Consider the following 26,066-nt stretch of genomic DNA (forward strand, 5'->3'; position numbering starts at 1 on the left):
ATTAGATATCATTCTTTGTTTCCTTACATATATGGACAAGTTCGTTCAATGTTCTAAAAAATGATATTGTCATAATATATATATAGTGTTTTTTACATTATGTTATATAAATATATATATATCTGTTAAAATATTACCTCTTACAGTGACTAAATGAAACAATGTTTTATTAAAAGAGATACTTTAAAAGTTTAAAAAGTAAAAGAATTATTATTGTTTTGTACGCAGAATATAAACTATGTATGTACATCAGTGCTTCAAAATACAAATCATTTGTATGCAATATATTAACAATGTTTTTTGCTTATTTTAAAATATAAAATAAAAATGACATTTGAACATAGAATATAAATTACATACTTTCATCACTAGTACTGAATTATTCTTGTTGATTCGTAACTTTTTTACTAATTTGTTCTTGTTTATGCCTTTCTAAAAATGTTTTAAAAGATTCGACTTCTTTCTGTTCTATTACATCATCATCATAAGTATTTTCTGTGCCCTCCTCATCTTCACTTGATTCATTGCCAGCATGTTTTAAATATATATCTGAAATTTCTCTACCACTCTTTACGGTTGTTACAAATGATGTTGTTGCCACTTCATCACCTGTTTTAGCATTTTCTAGCGCTTCCTTTTCCATTGTTTTCCTTTCAGTTTCTCGCAGTTGCTTTAATTTCTCCCAATTTGGTTTGTACTCGCTTAAATTATATAAAAAATATATTAGTAATTTTTTTTTTGTTCACATTGTTTTTTTCTTTTTTTTTAATTAAAATATATATATACATACTTTTCATATTCTTTAACCGCATCTTCAACACGTTCCAAAAATTCGGTAATACCAACACCAGTAACAGCGGAAACTCCGCAATGGTGTAAATGAGAATAAAATTCATCGAGAGTAAGAGCCATACTTCTTGTCAAATTACTGATATAACTAGTTTCGGAATTAAGACTTTCTTGAAAAGCTTCAAAATCTTTCATCCAATCTACAGCGAAACTGCAGTCGACAACGTCAATCTATAAATAAATTAATTACAATGATAATTCTAATTGTACTTAATATTAATATTATTTCTTCTTACCTTGTTCATAGCAACGATAAATGGTAATTTTGTTTTGTATAATATGGAACACGCATAGAGCATATTTGACATAAATGTAACAGGATTATAACTACGCACTGTATCTAACACATATACAATAACAGTTGGAAATTGAGATGCCAATGCTTCTGTTATAATTCTACCACTAGCAGACCAGGTAAATACTTCTATTTGTCCTGGGGTATCAAAAATCACATAATCATGTTCTTTACCCGCTTTATCGATAAACTCCATGACTTGATCAAATTTTGTAGTATATAAATTTAATGTTGTAACTATACCACCATTTGGACCTAAGCCATATTGTTTCATAACTTCTTTGTAATTAACGGTATCCCTTATATCTGAAATTTAACCATATCATAATTCATTAATTGAAACTGTTCTATATTATGTATACATAACAATGCATTTATATAATAATTACCTATATTAGCAGGATAAGGAACTTCTTTACAAGCTGGATCTAAATTGATAACATAAGGTTTTTTAATACTGTACAAAGTAGAAACAACTCTTTGTACAAATCTGGTTTTTCCAGAACCAGCCATCCCAAGAACTATGATACAGGTTGGCTTTTTTCTTTGTGAACCTTCACCTTGTACTTCACTTGATTCAAGCGTTTCATTTTCTGTTGATTGGGACATTTTTATATCTACACATAAATATTTTTATAAAATACACGTATTTATATATGTATAAAAATAAATAACCAAATCATTCAATTTCAAATAAAATATATACTTACATTTAAGGAATCTCTTGTCTAACCTCAAAATTAGTATAAACTGTCTGTAATGTTTAACCACGAATTTAACTTATAAATTTGTAAAACAGTCGTTTATATCGATAAATTTTTTATAAATTATCACAAATTTCACGTTATATATGTATAACAATACATAAAAATTTGATAAAACAATTACCGCGTTATGATATCCGATTTGTAATTCGAATTACGATGCACAGATTAAAATAACGTGTTTTGTATACTGCTGGTATTTTCGTCTCTAAATCGAACTATTGTGTATTGTTAGAAACTATCTATCGATATCACTATTTGCGATAATCGATTTACGACGTGTTCTAGGGACTTAATGTCATCGATGCGCGTCGAAATGCGCAGAACAAGAGCGCCAAAAATATCGTATTCAAATATTCTCATTTCTAAAAGACAAAATATAAACATTATATCACATTCTTTCGATCTCTTTCCATTATATATATTTCATTTTCATCTTATAAAGTTAAGAACTTTATATAAAATAAAAATTTATACCATCTTAAATTTTTTATTACTTATTGAAAAGTATAAATGTATATATAATTTTGTTATTGTTATTTCTCTGATATGAAAGTAAATTCAACAAAATGATTATTTTCTTCAGTTTAAATTGTAAAGAATGCAATGAAATTTGACGAAAAAAGAAATATTTTGAAATAAACTATCTGCAGAGAAATGTAGTCTGCATATGTATTTATATTCATTGCTTCCCTTGTAGGGTTCAAGCGCATAATTTGTATGTACTTTTGGTTTCTTTCAGTATAGATGCAGTACTATTCTTATTACTAAAAACACAAAAATCTGATCTAGTTATACTAATTTAGAAACTTACATATTTAATATCTTTTATATCAGAGTATGTATATAAAAATAATTATTATTAAATCCACAAATTAAGTTGCTTTAAAGTGGTCATCTGTACATGTGGTATAAATATGACCTTCGGATATTAGAAAATGGATGATATTATCAACATCACGTAAAATATGTGAAGGTGTACGAGCTCTCACTACACTTCTTTCAATTCCAGAATCACTGGTATCAGCTTGTATTATATTAAATATTGCAGCTTGTTCTGGACTCATGCCAGAGCAATCATTAGCAATTTTCGAATCATCATCATCATTAAAAGGAGCATTATTTGAATCTTTTCCTTTAAATAATTGTTCCGCTTTTAACGTTACATAAGTGACTTCTAACAAGTGATTGGTTAACTCGTTGAGTTCTTCAAGAGGTGATATACGCAATACAAAAATTTGCTTAGTTCCATTCTGTTCACGCAGAAGACCAACTACTCTGACATAACTATTTATTTCCAACGATGGCTCTGGCATTACTTTATTTGCTTCTAACCATCGAACAGCTGTGATTGCACCTGTAATATTTGTTTTATAATTTTAATAACTATTATTATGTTTAGTTTTTATTTATTTTACTTTCTATATTAACCTGTTTCATCTTCAATTTCATATGTGATCTTAGTTGTAGATTCATTAACGTTGCGTAGTATGCCAAGAATTGTAATCATACGTGCTGGAACTCCCCAAATTTCAAAATCGCCAGAAGAACGTAATATTTGTCCTATCATTACAGGAATAACATTTTGTACTCTTTTCAAATTCTTTTCGCCAGAAACCGATAGTGTGTCGTTTAGAAAACCACCCTTGCTATTATCCATACTTGTATCCATGTTTGCGGTTATTGTATTATTATTATACACTATTTTTATAAAAATATCTGTATAAATTTGATCAACTCGTATATAAAATGATAACAATTATGATATAAAGTAGATTTTTTTTCTTTCCGGCTAAATATACTCTTTTAAGTAAGAAAACAACAAATTAGGCAGTTACGATTTTGTATAAATTCGATGACAGCTCCATTGTGGTTACTTTATGAATTATTTTTATTCACTAAAATCTAACTAGAATTGAAATAGCGTATTGCATGGTAGCAGAGTAAACCTCAAAATCATGACAACTGCGTACAATAATTACAAAAGTGTTATAATTATTTAATGATGGAGAAAATATTAACCAAAACATTACAGTCCAGTCGTTATTTAGCTTATAGATCATTACCAATTAGTCAATCAAGTTTAAAGTAAGTTACATAAAATATTTAAATCAGAATGTTGAGAAATATAAGAAATAATATTAATAGAACAATTTCATTAATATAAATACAAAATTATTAATTTGATATATTTTATGTTTATACTTAACATTTTACAGGATCTTAAATAAAAACGTTGTGAATTTACATACAGATTTACAAAATTTTAAATCAAGGCAACATGTTCTTTGCAATAAAAACAAATATAATTTATCACAGTTACAAAAACGTAGCATGTTTATTCAAACCCAGGATACTCCTAATCCAAATAGTTTAAAATTTCTTCCTGGCGTTAAAGTGTTAGAAGGAGGTGGTACTAAAGATTTTCCAAATGCCACTAATGCTTATTGTTCACCACTTGCAAAAATGTTATTTCGTATCGAAGGAGTTAAATCTGTATTTTTTGGTCCTGACTTTATTACAATAACTAAAGCAGATGAAGATATGGAATGGGGTATTTTAAAACCAGAAATATTTGCAACTATTATGGATTTTTTTGCAAGTGGATTGCCAATATTAAATGAATCACAACCTCCACCAGATACACGTAAAAAGACACATTTTTTTTCTAAGTTTACAAAGAATAATTTTTACAATAAAAATAACTATAATAATATTATTTTAATTTTATAGAAATTAATGAAGATGATGATGAAATTGTTCAAATGATAAAAGAACTTTTAGATACACGAATACGTCCTACAGTACAAGAAGATGGTGGTGATATTGTTTTTATGGTAAACATAATTTACAATATTTAAATAACATGACTTTTTTCAATTTTACAGATATTTAAATTGATTTCGTTGCAGGGTTTTGAAGAAGGTATTGTAAAACTTAAAATGCAAGGTTCTTGCACTAGTTGTCCAAGTTCTGTTGTAACATTGAGAAATGGAGTTCAAAATATGATGCAGTTTTACATACCAGAAGTATTAGGTGTCATACAAGTTGAAGACGAAACTGATAAAGTAGCAAAAAAGGAATTTGAAAAACTAGAAGAAAAATTACAAAAGTCGTCATCGAATAATGACAATAACAAATAATTTTTCTCAGTCGCTTCACTTTATATATAGTTGACAAAATACATATATTGTGCATAATTTATAAATCATACGCAGATCAATTATAGTAAAAATACTATGTACATTGTTTAAAAAAAAAAAAAAAAAAAAAAAAAAACAAATAAAATAAATATTTAAAATGAGAAAAATATATTGACGTTTACATTTTTTTTTATTTTTCTACTTTTTTACAAAGTATTAGCGGCTAGATACAGAGACTTGCCATACGCGAATAGTATTGTCGGAGTAACCTGCGAACAATGTTTGTCCATCAGTGGACCAAGCAAGGGACAAGCATTGAGGTGGTTCTGCTTTACTGGTTGCAGATACAACTTCAGGTTTTAATTCCTCAACCATTTCTTTAGTCTCAAGATCCCAAATCTTGATCCATGGTCCAAATGCAGCACAGAGCCAGTAGCGATTAGGGCTAAAGCAAAGTGCAGTAATGATGTCATTATGATCAAGAGTATGGAGGTGCTTGCCGTCATTCAAATCCCACAACATAGCTTTGCAATCCTAAAAACAAACAAATTTATGTTTAACAAAAGTTCACATCGTATTAATAAAACAAATATTTTATTATAAATTAATTCGTTAGGTACCTTTCCACCAGATGCACATAATGAACCATCTGGAGAAACAGTAACTGTATTGAGATATCCAGAATGTCCATTATGGTTGATCTTTAGTCTGCAGTTTGTCAAGTTCCATACCTGTAAAAGATTAATCAATCAATAAAACAAGAATATTTATGAATTTTTAATATATAAATGTAAACATGAATATTCAGTCCCATATCCGCTAACCATTCATAGATATCATGGTGTTAAAAGGTTCATCATTTAAAATAAATTTGATATAACACATAACATTTTTATATTATCTTTTTTTAGCATACCTTAACAACGCAATCCCAGCCAGCAGATACAATAATAGGATTGGAATGATTTGGAGAAAAGCGTACGCAGCTGACCCAATCCGTATGTCCCTCATCTTGAATGGTATATTTACATTCTGCCAATGTATTCCACAACTTGATAGTCTTGTCTCGTGAACCCGAAACAATTTGTCGATTGTCTACAGAGAATGCGACACTCAGGACATCCTAAGAAACAAATGTTGATTTTTTTACTTATACAATTATATTTGAAACATTTGTTAACCCTTATGGAACGATATAATAAACGGGCCAATACTCACAGTATTGTAGGTTTAGCCCACCTCTTCTATATAATATACAAAATAAAATATATAAAAAAAAGCTTCAGTTAATTCCCAATTTGATGTACCGCCAGTATACCCCACTCTCAGAATAAGAGCCCCACCTTGGTATGATCTTCAAATCTCCGAGTGGTCCTGCCTGCAGCTAAGTCCCAAAGGCGCAAAGTTTTGTCCCAGGAACCGGATAGTGCATAATTTCCATCGGAAGATAGAACAACATCGCTGATAAAATGTGAATGACCGTATAGACGCTTTTGAGGAATACCGTAGTTAGCGTCATCACGTGTTAACTTCCACACAATTAATGTTTTATCTATAAATGTAATTAAAATGTTAATGCATTATTATTTTAACACGTAGAGCCAACGTTGCATGCAGGCGTGGGTTGTTTGAGCGGCCATTACTCGCTACGATATAGACAAACCGCCAAATGGAAAGATAATGTATGGCAAACAGTATGAATTTTAGATATTTTATATAAACAAAATTATGTTCTCTTAAAAATTAGATTATTAATTGCACTTTTGAAATACGTCATAACACGAATGAATATCAATATAAGTTATTACAATAAAAAGTATATATAAAAAAGTAACACCAATCTAACAGATGACTTACCACGTGAGGAGGATAAAATCATATCCGGGTATTTCGGATTTGTCGCAATTTGCGTAACCGAGCCATTATGACCCCGAAGAGTTCCCCTTAATTGCAGAGTTTCAGTCATCTTAAATGCAATTAAATTTTTTTAAATCAAAGATGTATTCGGATTACTTGGACCATCCGCTCGTGTTGAAATGTCGAGCATAAAAGACTAGTCGGAAACAGGCAATACGCATTCAAGCATAGTATATGAATACATAGAGAGCAGAACTACTTGTTATAATATTCTGATGGTATATAGATACAAATATATAATACAACAATCACTCTATTAACATTTAAAGAATTTATTTTATAAATAAATAAACATTAAAATCGATAAAATAATTATTAAATATCGATTTTGTTTTTAATCGATAATAATTAGAAGAATAAAAACATGTCGTAATAGCGCGAATTTTAAATTTGTAACTAAGTCATTAAAATATGTCTTAAATAATAGAACTAAAATATAATGAAAGATAAAATATAAACGCAATATGAAATATTATATAATATAAGATACGAAATTGTAATAAAAGCTAAAGAGTTTTGATAATTTTTGTAATTGCGATAATATACCTAGTGCATAGTGCATCTAAATTCCGCTAGGAGGCATTGACGACGCTTGGCAAGCTATCAACAGCATACTTTACTAGTTTCTTGTATTTTATAGTAGTAAAGAGATGAAGCACGATTGGTGAATGAATCGCATGGGTGGATCTTGTAAGAGTTTTGAAGGTGTAAGTACGTGAAAGGGGATAAAGAAAGTAATAAAAATAGGGTCATTGAAATCAGTAGGACAGAATTTAAAAATAACATTTACTCATGAGAGTTTGACAATTTATAATGATGTGGTTTGTATCGATATGGATCCTCCTAAATGTCTGCCAAATAAATGCTTTCAATTTGGAAACACAAATACCTGTTGTTAAAAGAGGATTGAATGGTTCCTACTTCGGTTATTCGGTAGCCGAACATCAAGAAATTACTGAGGATGGTACTGGAAAAGCTAAAAGTTGGTTAGTAATTTTCAATGATCTTACTGATGAAATTTTATTTAAAAATCAACATCGTTTATTATGTCTCTTTCTCATTTTTTTTTTTCAACTCTAAGGACACTCAGATAAGAAGTGAGATAAGATGAATGTAAACATGACACTATCAACTATTATTATTTAGCATAATCAAATTTGAGTTTATTTAAAATGATATATCACGTGGTACTGATGCTGATTTAAAATAAAATAAATGATTCATTTTTTGTAATAAAATTAATAAAACTGTATAATCTTTAATAGTAATGTATTATAATATAATATTTTGTAGGATGTTAATTGGTGCTCCATTAGATCAGAACAGACAACCAGAAACAAATAGATCTGGTGCATTATGGCAATGTCCATTAACGACATATACGAGGGATTGTATTCAAGTTATTACAGATGGACGATCAAGTATGTTTAATTTTGGTTATATATTTTTATTATAATATTGATCAGTAGTAATTTATAATTAATGTTCATTTATCATTGGTGATGGAAATTTTCAAAAGAATCTATTGTGTATTATGTTTATACAGGATGTCCTGTAACTGGTGATAAAAATGAGTAGGGGATGATTATACATGAAATTAATTTAATTTTTCATGTACAATCATCTTTTGTTTGCTTGTATCACCAGTTATAAAAAATTCTGCATATAGGAAAATTATTTGTATATTATTATAAACATAATGGCTAGTATGTGGTCTAACTGTTTATTAATTTGATAAAGCATGTAACTCGTAAATTTGTGGTACCATGTATAATGTAAAGTATTCTTTTCATTATTTTTTTTGTTTCTTTGTTTAATTTTATGTCAGTTGTATAATAAGATTATTTTTTGTTAAATCATGTTTTGGTTAACCAGCAGCAGAGGGTGGTCTGTATGATTCAAGTAAGTGAAACAAAACAGATGTGACAGAATGGTTGAATGAGAAATTCTTCGAACCTTATTTTTTTTTTTTTTTTACTTTTTTTAGATTATTTTTTGAGTATTTTTATGAATACTTTTTTTCTTTTTTTGTTAATTTTCAATGCTTCGATAGGAATACTTCGCATGAGGATTAACTGTATAATATTTATCTTTGTTGTAATTAATACTGTTTCTTCATCATTTCTCTTTCTATATTACTAAACCATTTGCACGTTATGTGTATGCCATAAAAATGTCATAACTCTGTAAATATGGAAAATTTCATTTTTCCAATGAACAATTACGTCATTAACAAGCATTATTTTAATCTATGGCATGTAAAATGATAAACATATTTTGTGTGATTTATAACAGGGACAAATTTGAGAAGCCCTGATTTTTATTGCAGTATACTTCAACTAGTTTTAGTCCCAGGAAGATATTTTGTTTGGGAAAATAATATTGTTTGTATAAATTAAACAAAAAGCTTTCAATTATGGTTAAATTTATTGAGTTTTTTCCAACATTAAATTTAAAGAACTTCTTGGGACTAAAACAGTAATTATTATGATTATTAATTATTAAGAAAAAGTCAAATACTTTTTCTCTAACTATAACTATTTAAATAAATATTGTAATAAGATATTAAAACAACTTTGATTACAATGTAAATCATTTATACTCAATCATATTTTTCTTCATTTCATTTGAAAATCTTTGTGTATTAATAATATTAGTAAAGTACTAACACATGATTAATTTTAATAACAATTATAATAATAATTATATATTGTCATAACGAATTAAAAATATTTTTATATTAAATGATCTGATTTTTCGTATAGGTATACTGCATACGTTCAATTTTTCTTTTTCAACATGATAAATATATATTTTTTTTTAAATCCTGCAAAAAAAGAATTGAACACAGTTAAAAAGAAATATGTTTTATGGTTTGTTTTCTGATTTATAAAGAACAATGGTATATGCAAAAATTGATAAATAAAATAAAACGATAATGTTATTATTCTAAAGTGTCTATTTCTAGGTTTTGATTCTGATGATTTAGTTCCTCCTGGTAAAGATGAAATAAAAGATAATCAATGGTTAGGAGTCACAGTGCGTAGTCAGGGTGTTGGTGGTAAAGTAATGGTGCGTGTTTATAGCATATTATATTATTTCATTATCATTTAATGTAACTAACAACATATTTTTACTAATACATTTCATTAAAGGTATGTGCTCATCGACACATTGTTAAAACTGCTGATTCTCGATGGGGACAGGGTCAGTGTTATATATTGACTCAGGATTTAAAATATCCAGATTTAAAAAAACCATGCTCAGGAAAACCTACTAATAAGTAAGATATATAATAACAATGAATTATATTGTTTTATTTAGTTTTGTTATTTTATTTTGTTTTATTTTTATAGAGCACATGAACAATTTGGATATTGTCAAGCTGGTACAAGCGGAGTATTTACTTCTGAAGATCGTGTGGTGATTGGTACACCTGGACCTCATACATGGAAAGGAACGTTATATCTTTTTACTGTCTCTGATGAATTTTTAAGTAGAGACAATACTGTTTACAATGTTCCAATGCAAGATAATTCACCTGTTAACAAATACAGTTACTTAGGTCAGTACTTAATAATTCATTTGTATTATTTACACACAAGTCTCTTTAAATAATTTCAATTATATTATAAATCAATTTTGTAGGTATGTCAGTTGCTGTGGGTAATTTCTTTGGAAATGGTTTGGCATATGCTGCTGGAGCACCACGTTCGAAAGGTACAGGACAAGTTGTTATTCTCACAAGGAAAGAGAATAAACCTGAGATGGATGTTGTTTTAATCTTAAGTGGTGAACAATTTGCTTCAAGTTTTGGATATGAAATTACTTCTGCCGATGTTAATGGAGACAAGTAAGAAGAAAATTTGTTATAATGTATATACACATTATATTGCTATTATTCAAAATTATTTATTTTTTAGAATTACAGATTTAATTGTGGCAGCGCCATTTTATTTTAATAAAGCGGAGGGTGGAGCTGTATATATTTATACAATGTTATGTAAAAATATTAAAGATAACGATAAATGCAAGCCCGTTAAATTAGTCGGACGTGAAGAATCAAGGTTTGGTTTTGCATTAACTAATTTAGGAGATTTGAACAAAGATGGTTACGAAGATATCGCTATTGGTGCTCCTTATGAAGGAAAAGGAACAGTGTATATATATCTTGGATCTAAAAATGGAATCATTACAACACCATCACAGGTATTTAAAGCAATTAGATCTAAAGTTATTCAATGTTCATAAATGAGATTAAAAATAATTTTATTTATAGATCATTCATTCGGAAGATACTCCAGTACCATTACGTACCTTTGGATATTCATTAAGTGGAGGAATTGATATGGATCAAAATGGTTATCCTGATTTATTGATCGGTGCTTATGAAGATGATGCTGCTGTACTCTTACGTTCCAAAAAAATTATTGACATTACCACGTATATTAGTTATCTTAAAAAAGATGGGACATATCAAGACAAGATAGATCCCATTGATCCTAATAAATTAGGATGTGCTGCACATCCTGATGCAAATCATACATGGTATATATCATTTGCAAGTTAAAGAAATACGTGCATGATTAAAGTTCACATTACTATTCAAAAATGATTATATTTTTTAGCTTTTCATTTGAAGCATGTTGTAAAACAGAATCTTTGGTTAAAGAAGAAGACATGCAAAATTTACGATTAAATTATTTCATAGAGGCTGAGACATATTCTGGTGTTAAAAAATTTTCTAGAGTTTGGTTTGGCGTTGGTAATACACGTCCTCATTATGTTAATCGTACGGTTACTTTGGATACAAAAAAATTAATACATTGTCAAACGGAAATTGTGTACTTAAAGGTAGGATATTTTTTAACGAAATATAAAAATGTATATATAAAATATTTGAAATATTAGTTAATTAATATAAAAATGATTTTTTTTTTTAAGGAAAATACTCGTGACATCCAATCGCCCATTAAGTTCAGATTAAATTATTCATTGATACAAGAAGAACCAATGATGCATGCCGAAGGAGATTCATTACCTGATATTAAAAATTATCCTATTCTTAATCAGCAGGAAGCAGCTCGTATATTTGAAGCAACATTCCAGAAAGATTGTGGAAATAATGATATTTGTGAAAGTGATTTGCAAGTGTATGCTCATTTGAATTTATCAGGTTTGTATTTGTCAATTAATTTATGTAGTTTTAATTTGTTTATGTATACCTTACACATATTGATTTTGTTACGTTTGAAAATATATCTAAATATGTTATAATTATTTTCAGTGTCGTCAGTTAAGCCTAATTTCTACGAATTACTTCTTAGTGAGAAAGAAGAAGTAGTAGTTGAAGTTAACGTAACGAACGTTGGTGAATCAGCATACGAGGCACAACTTTTCATAACTCATTCGCAAAATTTAAATTACATTGGCAGTAAAACCAATGATTCTGTAATTTGTAATTTATACAATGCCACATTGGTAGCATGTTCGATTGGCAATCCATTTAAGAAAGACAAAATGGTGAACATACAAGTACGATTTGATCCTACTGGTTTAGAAGACAATGAATCATTTTTAGATTTTGTAATTTTTGCTAATTCGACATCGAAAGAAGTGACGGAAAAGAAACCAACACTATTACAGGCCACTGTACTAAAGAGAGCTGAGTTATCAATAAAAGGGTAGGTTTGTTGTAATCTACTTATTATTATTTATTATATATTTATGATTTAGTTTGTGTATTAATATTTGTTTATTAATTTAACAGAAGTGCAAAAACTCAATGGGCCTTTTATGGTGGACCAGTTATCGGCGAATCAGCTATAAAACATTTAAGTGAAATAGGACCTAAAGTTTCACACACTTATGAAGTATTTAACGAAGGACCATGGAAGGTGAGTAGCGTAGAAGTGAGAATTTCATGGCCATATGAAGTCGCAAATGATAAATCTCATGGCAAATGGCTACTCTACTTAGAAGAATTACCAACTGTGCAAGGTAATTATATTTTATATCGTTTATGAGAATACTATGAATTATGTATATTTTTAGTAAATAAATAATATTTGTTTAGCTTTAGGTGAAGGAGAATGTACACTTCCACCAGGTCATTCAGTCAATCCATTAAAATTACAAGACTCTGTTAATTTCGAAGATTTGGATTCAATTTTCCCAACACCATCTACGTCTCCTCCTATTTTATATAATCATACTAATCATATAAGAATGAAACGAGATACAGAAAAAGTTGTTAATACTCGAACAATTGTTGACAAAGATGGGCAAAAACATTATATTGTTTCAATGGTTGGTTAATGAAAAACATTAATTAAATATTAATTTAAACACTAGTTATAATACTAATACATATCATTTTATAAATGATATTTATTTTATAGAATTGTAAAGCGGGAACAGCTAAATGTTTTGATATAACATGTATCATATACAACTTACAACGAAAACAAGAAGCAATTATAACAGTTAAAGCAAGGTAACATTTTCACATAGTATAATAAATACCATACTTTTGTATGGGGTAGATAAAAGAGTAACTTTTCATATCAATTTTATATTAAAATTTATCTAGACTTTGGAATTCAACATTGGTGGAAGATTATCCGAAAGTAGACATGGTGAAGATAGGTTCCAATGCAAAAATAATTATACCACCTAATGTTGTGATACAACAAGAAAATTTAAAGGATGATCATGCAATTGTAAGTATATTTTATTATTACAATCATTCTTATCGTATTTTCATTTTTAATTAACAAATATATTATATCTATTTGTATTTTACAGGCTGAAACAATTGCATATCCAAATCCTTTAGATCAACAAGATGTAGAGCCTGTTCCTATTTGGATAATCATAGTAGCAGTAGTTGCAGGTTTACTATTATTCATTTTACTTACATTAGTACTTCGAAAATTAGGATTCTTTAAACGAAGACGACCGGATCCTACTTTGTCTGGTAATCTCGAAAAACATAGAGATGATAATCCAGAAAATGAAGCTTTATTTAAACACTGAAAAAACTTATTTAAAGAAAAAAAAAACAAACAAAACTAAAACAAAAAAAAAAGCACAAAAAAACAAAGAAAACAAAAAATACTTAAAACGTGGTTTTAAAACATTTTCACGATACTTACATTCAGTACTTATGAATAATATATAAAGAATCAATAGCTGACAGCAGCTTTAAAATGACATCAAGGCTGTTTTATACATTTTTTACGTACACTATGTGTATATATATATAACAGAAGCAGCTATATGAGTATATGCAATTTATTAAAAAAAAAAAAAGATGAAATTGTGATAATGACTTTTTATATTAACCCCTTGCATTATAATTAAACGATGAAAAATTATGCATTTCAAAGATACATTTCATTTTAATTAATCACTATATATTATAATCTTTTATATAGAAAACATATTATATTTTATGAATTATATAATTTTGTACATATTACAATATGTTTATTGTAACTTTAATCAAATGTAGTTCTCTCGTTATTGTGCAGTTGTTGATCGTAAAAAAAAAATCTCATGACAAGCTAGACTCGTCATTTTAGTGCAAGTGGGTTAAATATTTACTTCTTTTCTATAATAGTGCTAGCACTATTCTTTAAAGATATATAAAAAATATATATATATATATATATATATATATTTGTGTATTTACATAGATAGATAGATAGATAGATAGATAGATGGTTACTGCGTCCCCGAAGGGTTGCACTCCATTAACAATTATCTCCTTAACCTAACTTAACACTACCCTCTCCCTCACTTCCTCTTCTTCCCCTCCCCCTTCACCCGTTCCAGACCTCCGCTTCTTCCTCCCTTCTTTCCCTCCTTGCCTCTCCTTCTTCTCTCTCATGCTCCCAATCCTCTTCATCCACTCCTCCCCCATTCCACTCTCATCCAAAATTTCCTTGATCCTCTCCTCCACTCCTCTCCCGTCCTCCTCCCCGACCGCCCTACTGCAGCCCTCCAACACGTGCTCCCACGTCTCTCTCTCCCAACCACACACCCTACATTTTTTCTTCTCCTCCTCTTCCCAGTATCTCCCTTCCCTCATCTCATTCCCCAATCTAAATCTCGCCACTCTTCTTTTTCTCTCTTCACTCCACTTTCCTACCCAATATCCTGGCAAACCTTCCGCAACCACCGTCTTGTACCACTTGTTGTATCTCGACTCCAATATCTTCTCCCATCTCTCCACCTCCTGTCGCCTTCTTTCCTCCTATTTGTGTATTTACATATTTATGTTTATTACATAGTATTTTTTATTTTGATAAAACATTACACAACAAATATTACGATAGCTGCTGTTAATGTATCACTTATTAATTTATCTCAGTTAAGTACATTGAAATTTTGTATTTACATATTTTTAATCATCAATAATATGTGTTTTACAATGATGTTGCTTTATTAAAATATAAAGCAAAAATTTAACATCATCATTTTGAATCATAGTTTGAACAGTAATATATTAGGTCTACAGAAGACTGCTACAAAATAATAATATTCATTAATTATCATCCATTTATTTACTTAAATAATATTAAGAAGAAGTGTCCATAACGTGTGTATGTATGAGGTAATGATTTGTTTAAGGATACATTTACAGTATGTAAAGTAATTTTTATTAGCCAGATGGAATAATGGCATAACGTTCTATTAATTATATGAATTATGTTATGCATTGACAGACCAAATGCAAATTAGTTCATTTTTTATTATGAACCATTTTGTATTTAGTTTATTATTTGTATACCAAGAAAACCATTGGTCTTTTAATTAATTGTAAAAGTTTATATACAAGTAATTGTATTGACTGAAATTAGTATGAATATCAATACTAATAATTAACAAGATGGTACACGTGGTTTTTCAACAAATGGCAGCAATAATTTAATTTGTTTTCTCTGTTAATGCATAACTTCTGTCAATAATTTAGAAATGTATTTTAATAATTTTTGTAGATTATTATAACTAATAAGTTACACATTGCCTTATTTACTATTAGAAATTGACGATTTAGAAGAAAAAAGAAAAAATATATTAAGTTAATAGCTTTTGCTAACTTTATACTGCCTTTTATAATGATACTGTATTTTAAAATTTAGAGTAAATTTTTAATTGGCAGTATCATTATATTATATTTAAATATATTATTACTTTTATTACTTAAAGTAACTTTATATATTTATATTATATACACATGATAATAATTAAAAATTTTAAAAACAAAAAAAAAAAAAACAAAAAAGAATTCTGTATATTAACGTAAGATAAATTTGTTTCTTTTTTTTTTTTATACTAAAGAAATGTTATATAAATTAAATATGAAATTATATTTCTTGCAATATTTGTTAATATGAATTATTTAAAGAGTTTTAACAAATTATTTGTAAAATATATTTATATAATATTAAAAACGTAAAAAGACTAGAGATAATAAAAGAGAAGATTTAACTTCTAATAAACATTTGATCATCTTTTTCAAAGTTTGCTAATTATGAGGACGTAAATAAGAGATAAATGTTTTCAATAATTTTTTTTCTTTTTATTTTTTGTATTATGAATACTTATTGGAATTATACAGCATAGAGATATTTTAACTTTTCAACTTAAAAAGATTTTTTTTGGGGTATATTTCAGTGTTTCAAGATTACTCTCATGATTCCCTTAAACAAAATACTTTACGTATGACTAGATTCATGAACAATTTGCGTTTGTACATATTCCACAATCATAATAAGATTACATTTTTTATTTCTCAGTTCAATCAGCATCACTGGATTGTATAATACATTTAATGTAAAATACATTGTAAAAGGTCTATATATAAATGCGTGAAAAGACTTGGAAGTATTGCTTATAATAAGTTAAAACTACCATGTGTGTAAAAATCCTAATATAAAATTGCTTTATAAACAAATGCTAATTATTACATTTGCTTACTAATAATATAATGAATTGTTTAACAATAACAAATACTATTTCTGATATTTCGTAATAAACTTTATAGAAAATTTATGTAATAAAAACGTTAACGTTTACATAAAAATAGATTTTTCTTTATGAAGAAAAAAAACAACATAAAATTTCGTATAATTCGATCAACTTTCAATCAATTAATATGATGCATATTTAATATTGTTTTGTTGTAAAACGTCTGTAGATATAAACAGTCTAAAGTTATAAACCTGTAAAAAGAATTAACACAGAGATTTAAGATTCATTTTTTATTTACATTGCTTACAGTTAATATTTTCATACCTGTATATCAGAATAGTTAATGGTGCTGTAGATGCATGCCATAAGGAATGTGCATCGAAAATCCAAAATATTGGTGAAAAATCCAACACTTCTAACAGAGTAGAAAGAACTGCTAAAATATTGAACCAACCGATGAGATAAGCATGTGATAATTCACGTCTAACATTGTACCACCATGACATTGTTATCACAAAAGTTAAAAAACCTACAATTAAATATTATAATTAAGTATATACAGAATAATTAGAAATGGTTCATTAACTAATTGTATTTTACAAAACTGTGATGCCACCCGATGAATCATTTTGAATTACATCCTGTATATATGATTTATTACCTATTGCTACATTGAATTTCATGTTGTATCCATAATTAATTGCTCCAGACCATAAATGTGTTAAATGTGTATACAAAATACTCATATAACAACAAGTAAGTATAATAAAAGTTTTAGTATGTTTATACGTTATTCTATAATTAATAATAAAAAGAAAACAATCAATTAATTGTTCTATATATATATATATATAAATATAAAATTAAAGGAATTATTTGCAAATAAGTTGTACCTTAATAACATACAATATAATAATGTTAGTACAATAGCAAATGCAGAAGAATAATCCATTACTTCTGTAAAATCTGTGTCACGAGCATGGAATATCGTAGACCAAAACCATCCATTAAGACATATCTAAAGTATTACAATTAACTATTATATATTAATTATATAAATTTATGATAGTATTAAGTTGTATTAAAAAATACGAATACTCACAAGACTAAAATATGTCCAAACATAAAACATCGGATATTTGGAATTAACTTTTTTTTAAATTTCCAATACGACACCCAATGTGCATAGAAATTTAATATTGAAAACAAAACAGAAGCTGGTTCTTGGAATCCAAAAATTCGTATAAATGGCCACTATGATTAAATATATAAATACATTGAGTTTGTCTTATCTAATTTTTGAGTGTTTTATAAATGGAAGATATATAATTCTTATTTTTTAATTAATAATCTTTACAACTTACTTTTCCATTAAATTGTGGAACCCTTAAACCATGACTTACAAAGTAATCAACTGTACGCCACATACACATGTATTTACAATCCTCAATACAAGACCAAGATAATAATGAAAGAGATAATGGTGGTGGATTATTAAAAGTTACATCTGTAAAAAAAAAGAATGTATTAGAAAGATTAATTCATTAGCATTTTATAATATCAGAAAGAAATTCTTATATAGATATGTTTCATAAATTAAATTAAATAATAAATCAAATTTAAATTCTAACCATAAAAGAATATTTACAATACTTACTATTTTGACAATGATTTTTAAGATATTTTATAAGACATTGATTGTAAAATGGTGCTTCGTCTCCTATCGATGCAATTACGTTTGTAAAACAACATATCTGAAGAAATAAACAAATTACCCATGCCGGTTTTAACATAACGTCAAGTATTGTATAACACAATACGTGTAATATATATATATATATAGAAACTATATTTGATATAATATAATAATAAAGACAAGTAAATACTCGATTAAAATATAAAATTACATCTAGTAATTAACAAAAGAATTTAATTAGATAAAATAAAACAATTGAAAATGATGAAATTAAGTATAATATAATAATTTCGTTTGAAAATCGTAATGCATATTCAAATATTGCCGCGCAAAACTCCACATATCGAGATGTGATCACGTTATCACAATCGATAATTGTTTACATGCGATTCGATTTGCACGTGATAAAATAATATAAAACTTATCATTTTTGTTGCTTTTCATTAATGATTACGTCCAATAAATGTTTATTTCGTTAAAAAAATATTATTGGACGAAATCAAATGTTTTATGATGCTTGTTTTTTCTATTCATATTTTGCAAACGTTTTGTACGAAAGAAAATATTTGCGGAAAATTTTAATTTCTAAAATTTGGCAACACTTGCAATGGAACAAATCTTGATTATTTTGTTCTATGGTTTTCCTGCAAATTCTCCGGTATAGAAATTTTTTTTTTCAAGGTGCGTTTTCCGGTTTTATTTTCCGTCACGCTGCGAACTTGACAGTGTCAAAGATGTAGTACAATTACATTTTAAATGATTATATGAAATTATGCTACGTTCAACTAAGATCAATTTATTCTGAGAGATGTAAGTTTTATAAATTGTACTTTTCAATATTTAAATTAATACATTTCATTCAATTCTGTAGTTAAAAAAAAAAAAAAAGAAAGAAAAGATTTTTATCTTGAATTATAAATTGTTTCTTCTTCTTTTTTTTTTTTTTTAAATATGTTGTAATAAATTTGTACAATATGCATATAAAAAAAAAAATAATAATAATCATAATATATTAAATTTTTCTTTGAATTATATTTGATTTAGGTATAAGTACAATAGTATGATTTTATGGATTCATGCTTGTGTTACCTGACGTAATTGACAATGGACTCGGCTTTGACTGCAGTAATAAATCATTTCTATAGTCAATACATATATTAAACAATGCTAGCATCATGGAAACGTCGAACATTCACAAGGGATACATATATTTCTGGAGCACCGTGGAACACAGTGGTAATAGAGAACATAATATATAATTAAATTAAATTTTTTTTTTTTTTTTTTAAATATCATTTATAATAACAAGAATAAAAATATATATATATATATATAAATCAAACTTTTCATCTTTACAGGATCTGGAGAATATACCTGATGAATAAAAAGTACAAAAACCTATAAGCAAACGCTTATTGAGATTTTAAGATTTTAAACTCAATATTTAAAGTAAGATATAATGGCTATCAATCTTATACTATTTAAATATATATAAACATATATATATATATATATTAATGACTAACAACACATCATCATTTCATACAGTTATACAATATGTACCCAAATGTACTCTTGAAATGTTACATGTATTCCTGTGGTGCAAAAAATATCTTCTAACATTTTGTATCTTTTAATCGACGTATGATGTGTACCCAGTATTGTTTGCAAAATTCAATTTGCATAACATCCAACATGCAATATATTCAGTAGATGTACACACATATTCATATATTTACAATTATCAATATGAAATCATGTATTATTATTCATCTTTTTAATTTTCACTTCATACATATTATCAATGATATAGAAAATATAATCATTCGAACGTATTTATCAAATTTATTAAACGATTAGAGATGACAAAATTCATACTACATTAATATCATATATTATGGGTCTCTTTTGTTCATTTCACAAATAATATTAATATTTTAATCGATAAAATATGTCATCATTTAATAGACAATATTAATGGATTATATAGAAATCTGTAGTAACTTAAAAATACTCATGTGCAATTTTTTAACTATATATTACTTTTGTAATATTAATATATTAATAATCTTTGCAATATGAAATTATTTGATTTTTATTTAATCCTAATACATATATATATATATATATATACATATAAGTAGGATAAACCAATGCCATTCCTTTAATTTTGAAGAGAATCAAACAAAGATGGTTTGATGATATCAAATTTGAATATTATACTATTTAATATTATTAAATATTATATTTATATATACTATTGAAATATTTAAATGGTAATTACTGTGATGAGTATACTCGTCAATCAGAGTAAACTGTTTAAAGAAAATTTCCCCCAGTTCAGATTAGAATTGTTTCAGGTATAGCTTTTAAAATGTTTTCATGCTCTTTTTATTTTAAAATAAAACAGTATTTATGAGATTTGATCTTGCGAGTTAGCAGTTCGTGAGAGTAACCAGATATCGCGTAACGATAGAAGGTTTGTCAGCTGCACACGTGCAAGACTATTTTTGAAATTGACGTCATTTGTTGCTATTAAACGAAAAAAGAATGTGCAAACAAGGAGCACGTGTTTTCTTCGTTTGATCATTTTTGCGAGTTGATCAAATATTTAGAAATTTCTCTTTGAAAATTTCATTTGAAAACAAAAGTTTTATTTACTTATACGAAATATATACAATTTAATATATAATTATCAAATGAATATAAAATTAGTTCATTATCATATATCTATGATAATTAAATAATGCGTTTAGAGTGAAAAGAACGCAATAACATTTAAAAAAAAACAAAAACAAATTAGCTGAAAAGAACTTTAAAGGTGGGTGTATTTACCACGAAACGAACGAAAATATTTCTCTGTAATATGCTTCGATTGATTTTTGTCAGTTTATTATTGTATTATTAGTTAAAATTAACTACATTCATTTTTATATATTATAAACGTTGTATTGATTTTTTACGTTTGACATGATACAATACACGAATAAAAAATAAAACAAATGGAACATGATGACGTAAAATAAATATTTAATAACGTCAATATAATCATGAAATTAAAATTAAAATTGATTTATCGTAAATGTTCATTGATTATTGATAAATTTTTATTTATTTATATTGTTTGTTATATGTGTATTAATAAATATGGGTAACAAGGGACTTTACAAATCACACATACGTCAAATGAAAGTTATTAGATTCAACGCTTTCGTATACTAAGGAGTTTGCACAAGTCTCGAGTTAATATAGTATCTCGAATAGAGCCTCTAAAACTTGATATAGTAGTTGAAGTTAATTCTACCGTTGGGAATCGGTTCAAACTGAGTTTCCTACCATCATTTTCTAGTGCACCACCGCGACCTGACATCGCTAATATCAAATTTGTCCGAATACGTGCCACATATGTGTATGGGTATATACATATATATATGTGTGTGTATGTATGCATGCTTTTGTCTTATCAAGTTTCATTTATCCTCATAAATATAACAATCTTCAAAGGATTTATTTGATTTCGTTACACAATTAACGACATAACGAATATTACAAATTTACAATTACTCTTTTGTCTATTTGTACATATCTCTGTTAGGTATTACAATTAATTTGATGTAATTAACGAACAAATTGTTTTTTTATTTCTTTTAATTTTGTTGAAGTGTAAACATCTTTAGAATCAAGGTGATTTGAAATATTATAGTTTTTCCTATTTCCGGTCTCCTCTTTGTGCGGTGCTTCATAGTCCCCACTCCTAGCTACTAAGGGATGTATATGTGTGTGTTTGTATGCGACTGCATACATAAAATATGAAGAAAAGAATATTTGAAATAAATAGAATTAATTCTTTTGAAAATCATATAAACAATAATAGAAATTTTGATTGATTTTTATAAAGGACAATTAGTCAGTCTGACGATGAATTTCAAACAAGACGGTAGGTAAAACTTATGCTCCGTGATTTTCATTGAAATAAAACTTTACCCTCGATTAATTAACAATCATATAAAAAATAACAAATACTCCAATGTATTTTACTTATATTTAAGATTGTTTAAAAACATATACGTTGGTTTAAACATTATATACCTATTGACTTACATTAAATATTAAATAATTTTCAACTGTAATGTTTGTAGATGAAAATTTTATGCTTGATGTCATCACTGCGCAGGTGTGATAAAAAAATTACATTAGAATACAAAAAATACTTAAATTATAACGTTATAATCTTAAATTATATTAATTAGATGAATTATTACCGTTGCACACATGCGCAATGTTTGGAAAAGTCATATAAACAACTTTCAATATAAGAATTTTCATAGATGACAACTCGTCAGTCTGAAGGTGAATTTCGAAGAAGACGATACTCCGATCATATAATTCGAGCTTTTAGACATCAATACACGTTCCCATTGATTAATTAACAATTATTTTAATATTCTTATACACTTTTCTTATATTATAGCATAATTAAACCCTCGAAGTCATCACTGCGCGGGTGTGATAACAAAATTACATTAAAATACAAAAATACTTAAATTATAACGTTATAATATTAAATTCTATTAATTAGGTGAATTATTACCGTTGCACACATGCGCAGTGTTCGGAAAGTCATATAGAAATAATGGAATTTTGACAAAGGATAACCCGTCAGTCTGAAGGTGAATTTCGTGGAAGATGGTATACCTAACATATACACAGTGCTTCTAAATTACAATACGTATTCTTTTCGATTATCTAACAGTTATTTTATTATTCTAATACACTGTTTAATTATTTTTCAGATTGTTTCAACGCATATATTAACCAATTCATTGGTTTAAACTTTACATATCTATTGACGTACTTTGAATAGAAAATAATTTGGTTTCTTTATTTATAGGTTCCATAGAACAACGCATAAGTGTATGTGTGTGTGTGTATGATTTTTTAATTATTATATTTTGTTTTATGTACATTGAAAATTATTTATATAAATGTATATAGAGATTATGTATAGATTATATATGTATATATTAAAATTATTCTAGGGTGTGTTAATTTTCAATAGAATCACATCGATGGTACTTAAATTCTATTCGGGTTTTTGGTGGTACTATTATGGTGGGGCCTAAGAGTTAGGATCTTTCCTTTGAATTATATTCGGATGTGGTCATCTTCAGGATGCACATCCCTCGTGGGTCTTCAGAAGCGGTTACCTCCTCGTGGTTAGACCTGGGCAATGGATATTACTTTCCATGTAATGTTTATCATATTTTTATATGCTATACATTCCATGGCAAGTGAAATCTAGCTAAAGATCGCTTACCATTGATATTGTAATATTAATTGGTTTCTTTCATTTTCCTAATTAATATTATATTCAAATTTTTCTAGTTAATTTCCCTTAAATATTCCCTTCGTATTATATTTCACACAATAATACTCGATTTATTCTGTAGTAACTTTAATCATGTATATTTTTATAATATAATACGAAATGCGGAATGCGGAATGTGGAATGCGGAATGAACGAGCCTCGTGAAAGAGCCTTGTGAACGAGCCTCGTGAATGAGCCTCGTTCACGTATTACACACACCAGTGCCCTATGTTATATATAATAATATTACAATAAATAAACCCTGCATTTATCTTACTCTTGAACATGTGCATCCGTCTGATTCTTTCGAAACCTAATTTTTTGAAGGTATCACTTCTAACATGTGTGATCTTCACACATGATTTATCTGGATAAAAAAAGAAAAACGGAAGAAAGAAGGAAGAGATAGTTATAGATATAAAGTATTATCAAAGGTGTGGTTGGGGGAGGGATGGGAGAGAGGTAGCTTCGAATATAAAATGATCGAGGTAAAAAAAAAATTTATTTTCTTTTGGTTATGACGCGCGACGACGTCTTTTCTTTTCAAAGTCTTTTATATTTTTGATCCTTAGAACTCACGGTGATGAATTTGGTCCTTGGTTCATGTAAAACGTGCAATGGAAAAAAACATCTCGCGAATTGTATACCGAATGTATATATATGGATGTATATGTGTTTGGGAACATACATGTATATATATAGAGATATGCATATTTCCAAGCGTTCTTATACAATACGATTGAATGTGTTCTTCGTTTGCATATATCCTCACCCCCAACCCCCACGTATGCATATACACGTATACATATATATATATATATTTTTCGTATCACGAGTTCAATTTACCCCGTGTAAATATTCTGTTGACAATGAGCGTAAAAATAATAATAATAATAATAATAATAATAAATTAAACGAAATGTTTGTGTTAAAAGAATACGTTTATATTATTTTTATTATTTGTTATACGATTAAATTATAAACAATTTGTGGAAAATAATCAAAGCTTTCGATAAATATCGTAATATGTTAAAAAATGTTTAATGTTTAAAAATTTATTAATGTTTTAATAAAAACATTTTTCTATCTGATATGCAAATTTTTATTATCGTAACGATAAAAATTATCAATCACTTTTTTTATTTCGAATATTAGAAATAATTTGTCACGCGTAGTAACGGAATTACTTTTGGGTCTAATACTTTTGGAGATAACCTATAAGGTACAAAAAAATCTATATATATATATATATAACTACGTTAAAGTTCCCCCCTCCCCCCACACACACGCAAATGTAGTATTAGGTTAACCTCAAAAAAAAATTCTTTGAGTAGAATTTTTGAAATCGTGTTACATACTTAAATTGTTAAAGTTTACACCTTGGTGATGCGCCCTCTAGCATCTCGTTCTAGTTTTCAAGACCTCTCGTTCATTTTCTTTTCTTTATTCTTTTTATTTATCCCAACACGTTTCTGTTTCTTTCAATCTCATTCATCGAGTATGAATTACCCCTACTCTCATTCTCACCCCCATTTCATCTAAACCGGATGTGTCACAGTTGACAAACGAAAAATTCTAGTAGAATAAAGGCAGGTATTAACCTTTTACTAGGTGTACCAACTAAACGTTAAAAAAAAAAAACAAACAAAAAGAAAAAAATAAATTTCCATGTGGACCTTTCTCGTAAAGGAAATCTTTTGTTTTTGCGCCCCATTATCATTCTCAACCCTCTCCTCCCTCTACTCGGAAGTATACGATCAAGCCCCCAAGCAGAGTGAGAGAGAGAGAGAGATTCAGATAGCAGTTTTACAATGGTGCGAGAAAAGGTAGACCCTTTGAACCACGTAGTATGAAAAGACCACTGTGGAATGTATTTTCTTATTTTCTTTTTCTCTTTTTTTTTTCATTTTTCATCATTTTTCACTCTTTTTTTTTTATTCTACCACCAATAGAGAACGTTCAACGGCAAAATTTTTAATAACAATAGGAAGGGAGGGGGCGTATAATTCGAATAAATCTGGGATATAACGAAAGAATTCCATTTATTTTTCGA

The 26,066-nt window shown here is 27.6% G+C and overlaps 6 protein-coding genes and 1 long non-coding RNA gene across 10 annotated transcripts; 3 read left to right on the forward strand and 4 right to left on the reverse strand.

Moving 5' to 3' along the window:
* Nucleotides 1-140: 140 nt before the first annotated feature.
* On the reverse strand, nucleotides 141-2,109 carry LOC107069433 (GPN-loop GTPase 1). The gene is made up of 5 exons (XM_015326748.2): nucleotides 1,855-2,109; nucleotides 1,534-1,761; nucleotides 1,086-1,450; nucleotides 791-1,020; nucleotides 141-701 (listed from the first exon to the last, which is right to left on the reverse strand). Exons 2-5 carry the CDS (start codon nucleotides 1,751-1,753, stop codon nucleotides 380-382), a joined length of 1,137 nt encoding a protein of 378 aa, XP_015182234.1. The 5' UTR covers nucleotides 1,754-1,761; nucleotides 1,855-2,109; the 3' UTR covers nucleotides 141-379.
* Nucleotides 2,110-2,147: 38 nt separating this feature from the next.
* LOC107069435 (Replication protein A2) lies at nucleotides 2,148-3,587 on the reverse strand. 2 transcript variants are annotated; one of them, XR_001476116.2, is made up of 3 exons: nucleotides 3,340-3,587; nucleotides 2,723-3,265; nucleotides 2,148-2,273 (listed from the first exon to the last, which is right to left on the reverse strand). XR_001476116.2 is itself a non-coding variant. In XM_015326750.2 (2 exons), exons 1-2 carry the CDS (start codon nucleotides 3,578-3,580, stop codon nucleotides 2,784-2,786), a joined length of 723 nt encoding a protein of 240 aa, XP_015182236.1. In that variant the 5' UTR covers nucleotides 3,581-3,587; the 3' UTR covers nucleotides 2,379-2,783. The 2 variants fall into 2 exon arrangements, 1 of the variants encoding a protein (XP_015182236.1); XM_015326750.2 differs by lacking the exon at nucleotides 2,148-2,273 and having other exon boundaries at nucleotides 2,379-3,265.
* Nucleotides 3,588-3,856: 269 nt separating this feature from the next.
* On the forward strand, nucleotides 3,857-5,200 carry LOC107069434 (NFU1 iron-sulfur cluster scaffold homolog, mitochondrial). Its single transcript, XM_015326749.2, has 4 exons — nucleotides 3,857-3,996; nucleotides 4,128-4,555; nucleotides 4,642-4,745; nucleotides 4,821-5,200. Exons 1-4 carry the CDS (start codon nucleotides 3,911-3,913, stop codon nucleotides 5,049-5,051), a joined length of 849 nt encoding a protein of 282 aa, XP_015182235.2. The 5' UTR covers nucleotides 3,857-3,910; the 3' UTR covers nucleotides 5,052-5,200.
* Nucleotides 5,201-5,222: 22 nt separating this feature from the next.
* Nucleotides 5,223-7,125, reverse strand: Rack1 (Receptor of activated protein kinase C 1). The gene is made up of 5 exons (XM_015326747.2): nucleotides 6,909-7,125; nucleotides 6,395-6,603; nucleotides 5,968-6,174; nucleotides 5,672-5,782; nucleotides 5,223-5,585 (listed from the first exon to the last, which is right to left on the reverse strand). The coding sequence occupies exons 1-5, from the start codon at nucleotides 7,015-7,017 to the stop codon at nucleotides 5,268-5,270; spliced, it is 954 nt and encodes a 317-aa protein (XP_015182233.1). The 5' UTR covers nucleotides 7,018-7,125; the 3' UTR covers nucleotides 5,223-5,267.
* A 502-nt stretch (nucleotides 7,126-7,627) lies between these two features.
* mew (multiple edematous wings) lies at nucleotides 7,628-14,041 on the forward strand. Of its 3 annotated transcripts, none has more exons than XM_015326743.2 (17): nucleotides 7,628-7,954; nucleotides 8,262-8,389; nucleotides 8,844-8,870; nucleotides 9,937-10,040; nucleotides 10,124-10,251; nucleotides 10,325-10,533; nucleotides 10,617-10,821; nucleotides 10,892-11,177; nucleotides 11,248-11,516; nucleotides 11,597-11,822; nucleotides 11,913-12,144; nucleotides 12,256-12,652; nucleotides 12,739-12,968; nucleotides 13,045-13,277; nucleotides 13,370-13,464; nucleotides 13,561-13,690; nucleotides 13,776-14,041. In XM_015326743.2, the coding sequence occupies exons 1-17, from the start codon at nucleotides 7,782-7,784 to the stop codon at nucleotides 14,004-14,006; spliced, it is 3,303 nt and encodes a 1,100-aa protein (XP_015182229.1). In that variant the 5' UTR covers nucleotides 7,628-7,781; the 3' UTR covers nucleotides 14,007-14,041. The 3 variants fall into 3 exon arrangements, with proteins under 3 accessions (XP_015182229.1, XP_015182230.1, XP_015182231.1); XM_015326744.2 differs by having other exon boundaries at nucleotides 8,847-8,870; XM_015326745.2 differs by lacking the exon at nucleotides 8,844-8,870.
* Nucleotides 14,042-16,535: 2,494 nt separating this feature from the next.
* Nucleotides 16,536-18,774, reverse strand: PGAP3 (Per1-like protein PGAP3). Its single transcript, XM_015326718.2, is given in 8 exon segments — nucleotides 16,536-17,200; nucleotides 17,274-17,478; nucleotides 17,611-17,744; nucleotides 17,843-17,967; nucleotides 18,052-18,101; nucleotides 18,104-18,203; nucleotides 18,314-18,456; nucleotides 18,607-18,774. Coding segments are annotated over 8 exon segments (969 nt in total). The 5' UTR covers nucleotides 18,743-18,774; the 3' UTR covers nucleotides 16,536-17,124.
* A 522-nt stretch (nucleotides 18,775-19,296) lies between these two features.
* LOC107069419 (uncharacterized) lies at nucleotides 19,297-24,297 on the forward strand. The gene is made up of 3 exons (XR_001476113.2): nucleotides 19,297-19,455; nucleotides 19,690-19,881; nucleotides 20,004-24,297. It is a non-coding gene; the product is annotated as an uncharacterized LOC107069419 (long non-coding RNA).
* Nucleotides 24,298-26,066: the final 1,769 nt, after the last annotated feature.

This window comes from Polistes dominula, unplaced genomic scaffold, assembly GCF_049000335.1.
Source record: "Polistes dominula isolate Pdom_NZ unplaced genomic scaffold, Pdom_raw_medaka contig_37, whole genome shotgun sequence".
NCBI classification, from domain to species: Eukaryota; Metazoa; Arthropoda; class Insecta; order Hymenoptera; family Vespidae; genus Polistes; species Polistes dominula.

Coding starts and splice junctions, on each gene's coding strand:
- LOC107069435 (XM_015326750.2), bottom strand. CDS start 3,580: ATGGATACAAGTATGGATAATAGCAAGGGTGGTTTTCTAAACGACACA. Junction 3,266..3,339: donor TGAAATTGAAGATGAAACAG/GTTAATATAGAA, acceptor CAAATATTACAG/GTGCAATCACAGCTGTTCGA.
- LOC107069433 (XM_015326748.2), bottom strand. CDS start 1,753: ATGTCCCAATCAACAGAAAATGAAACGCTTGAATCAAGTGAAGTACAA. Junction 1,451..1,533: donor TCCTTATCCTGCTAATATAG/GTAATTATTATA, acceptor GTTAAATTTCAG/ATATAAGGGATACCGTTAAT. Junction 702..790: donor GCGGTTAAAGAATATGAAAA/GTATGTATATAT, acceptor ATATAATTTAAG/CGAGTACAAACCAAATTGGG.
- mew (XM_015326743.2), top strand. CDS start 7,782: ATGATGTGGTTTGTATCGATATGGATCCTCCTAAATGTCTGCCAAATA. Junction 10,822..10,891: donor GCCGATGTTAATGGAGACAA/GTAAGAAGAAAA, acceptor TTTATTTTTTAG/AATTACAGATTTAATTGTGG. Junction 11,178..11,247: donor TCATTACAACACCATCACAG/GTATTTAAAGCA, acceptor TTTTATTTATAG/ATCATTCATTCGGAAGATAC.
- Rack1 (XM_015326747.2), bottom strand. CDS start 7,017: ATGACTGAAACTCTGCAATTAAGGGGAACTCTTCGGGGTCATAATGGC. Junction 6,604..6,908: donor GATTTTATCCTCCTCACGTG/GTAAGTCATCTG, acceptor TTACATTTATAG/ATAAAACATTAATTGTGTGG. Junction 5,586..5,671: donor TATGTGCATCTGGTGGAAAG/GTACCTAACGAA, acceptor GTTTGTTTTTAG/GATTGCAAAGCTATGTTGTG.
- LOC107069434 (XM_015326749.2), top strand. CDS start 3,911: ATGATGGAGAAAATATTAACCAAAACATTACAGTCCAGTCGTTATTTA. Junction 3,997..4,127: donor ATTAGTCAATCAAGTTTAAA/GTAAGTTACATA, acceptor AACATTTTACAG/GATCTTAAATAAAAACGTTG. Junction 4,746..4,820: donor GTGGTGATATTGTTTTTATG/GTAAACATAATT, acceptor ATTTCGTTGCAG/GGTTTTGAAGAAGGTATTGT.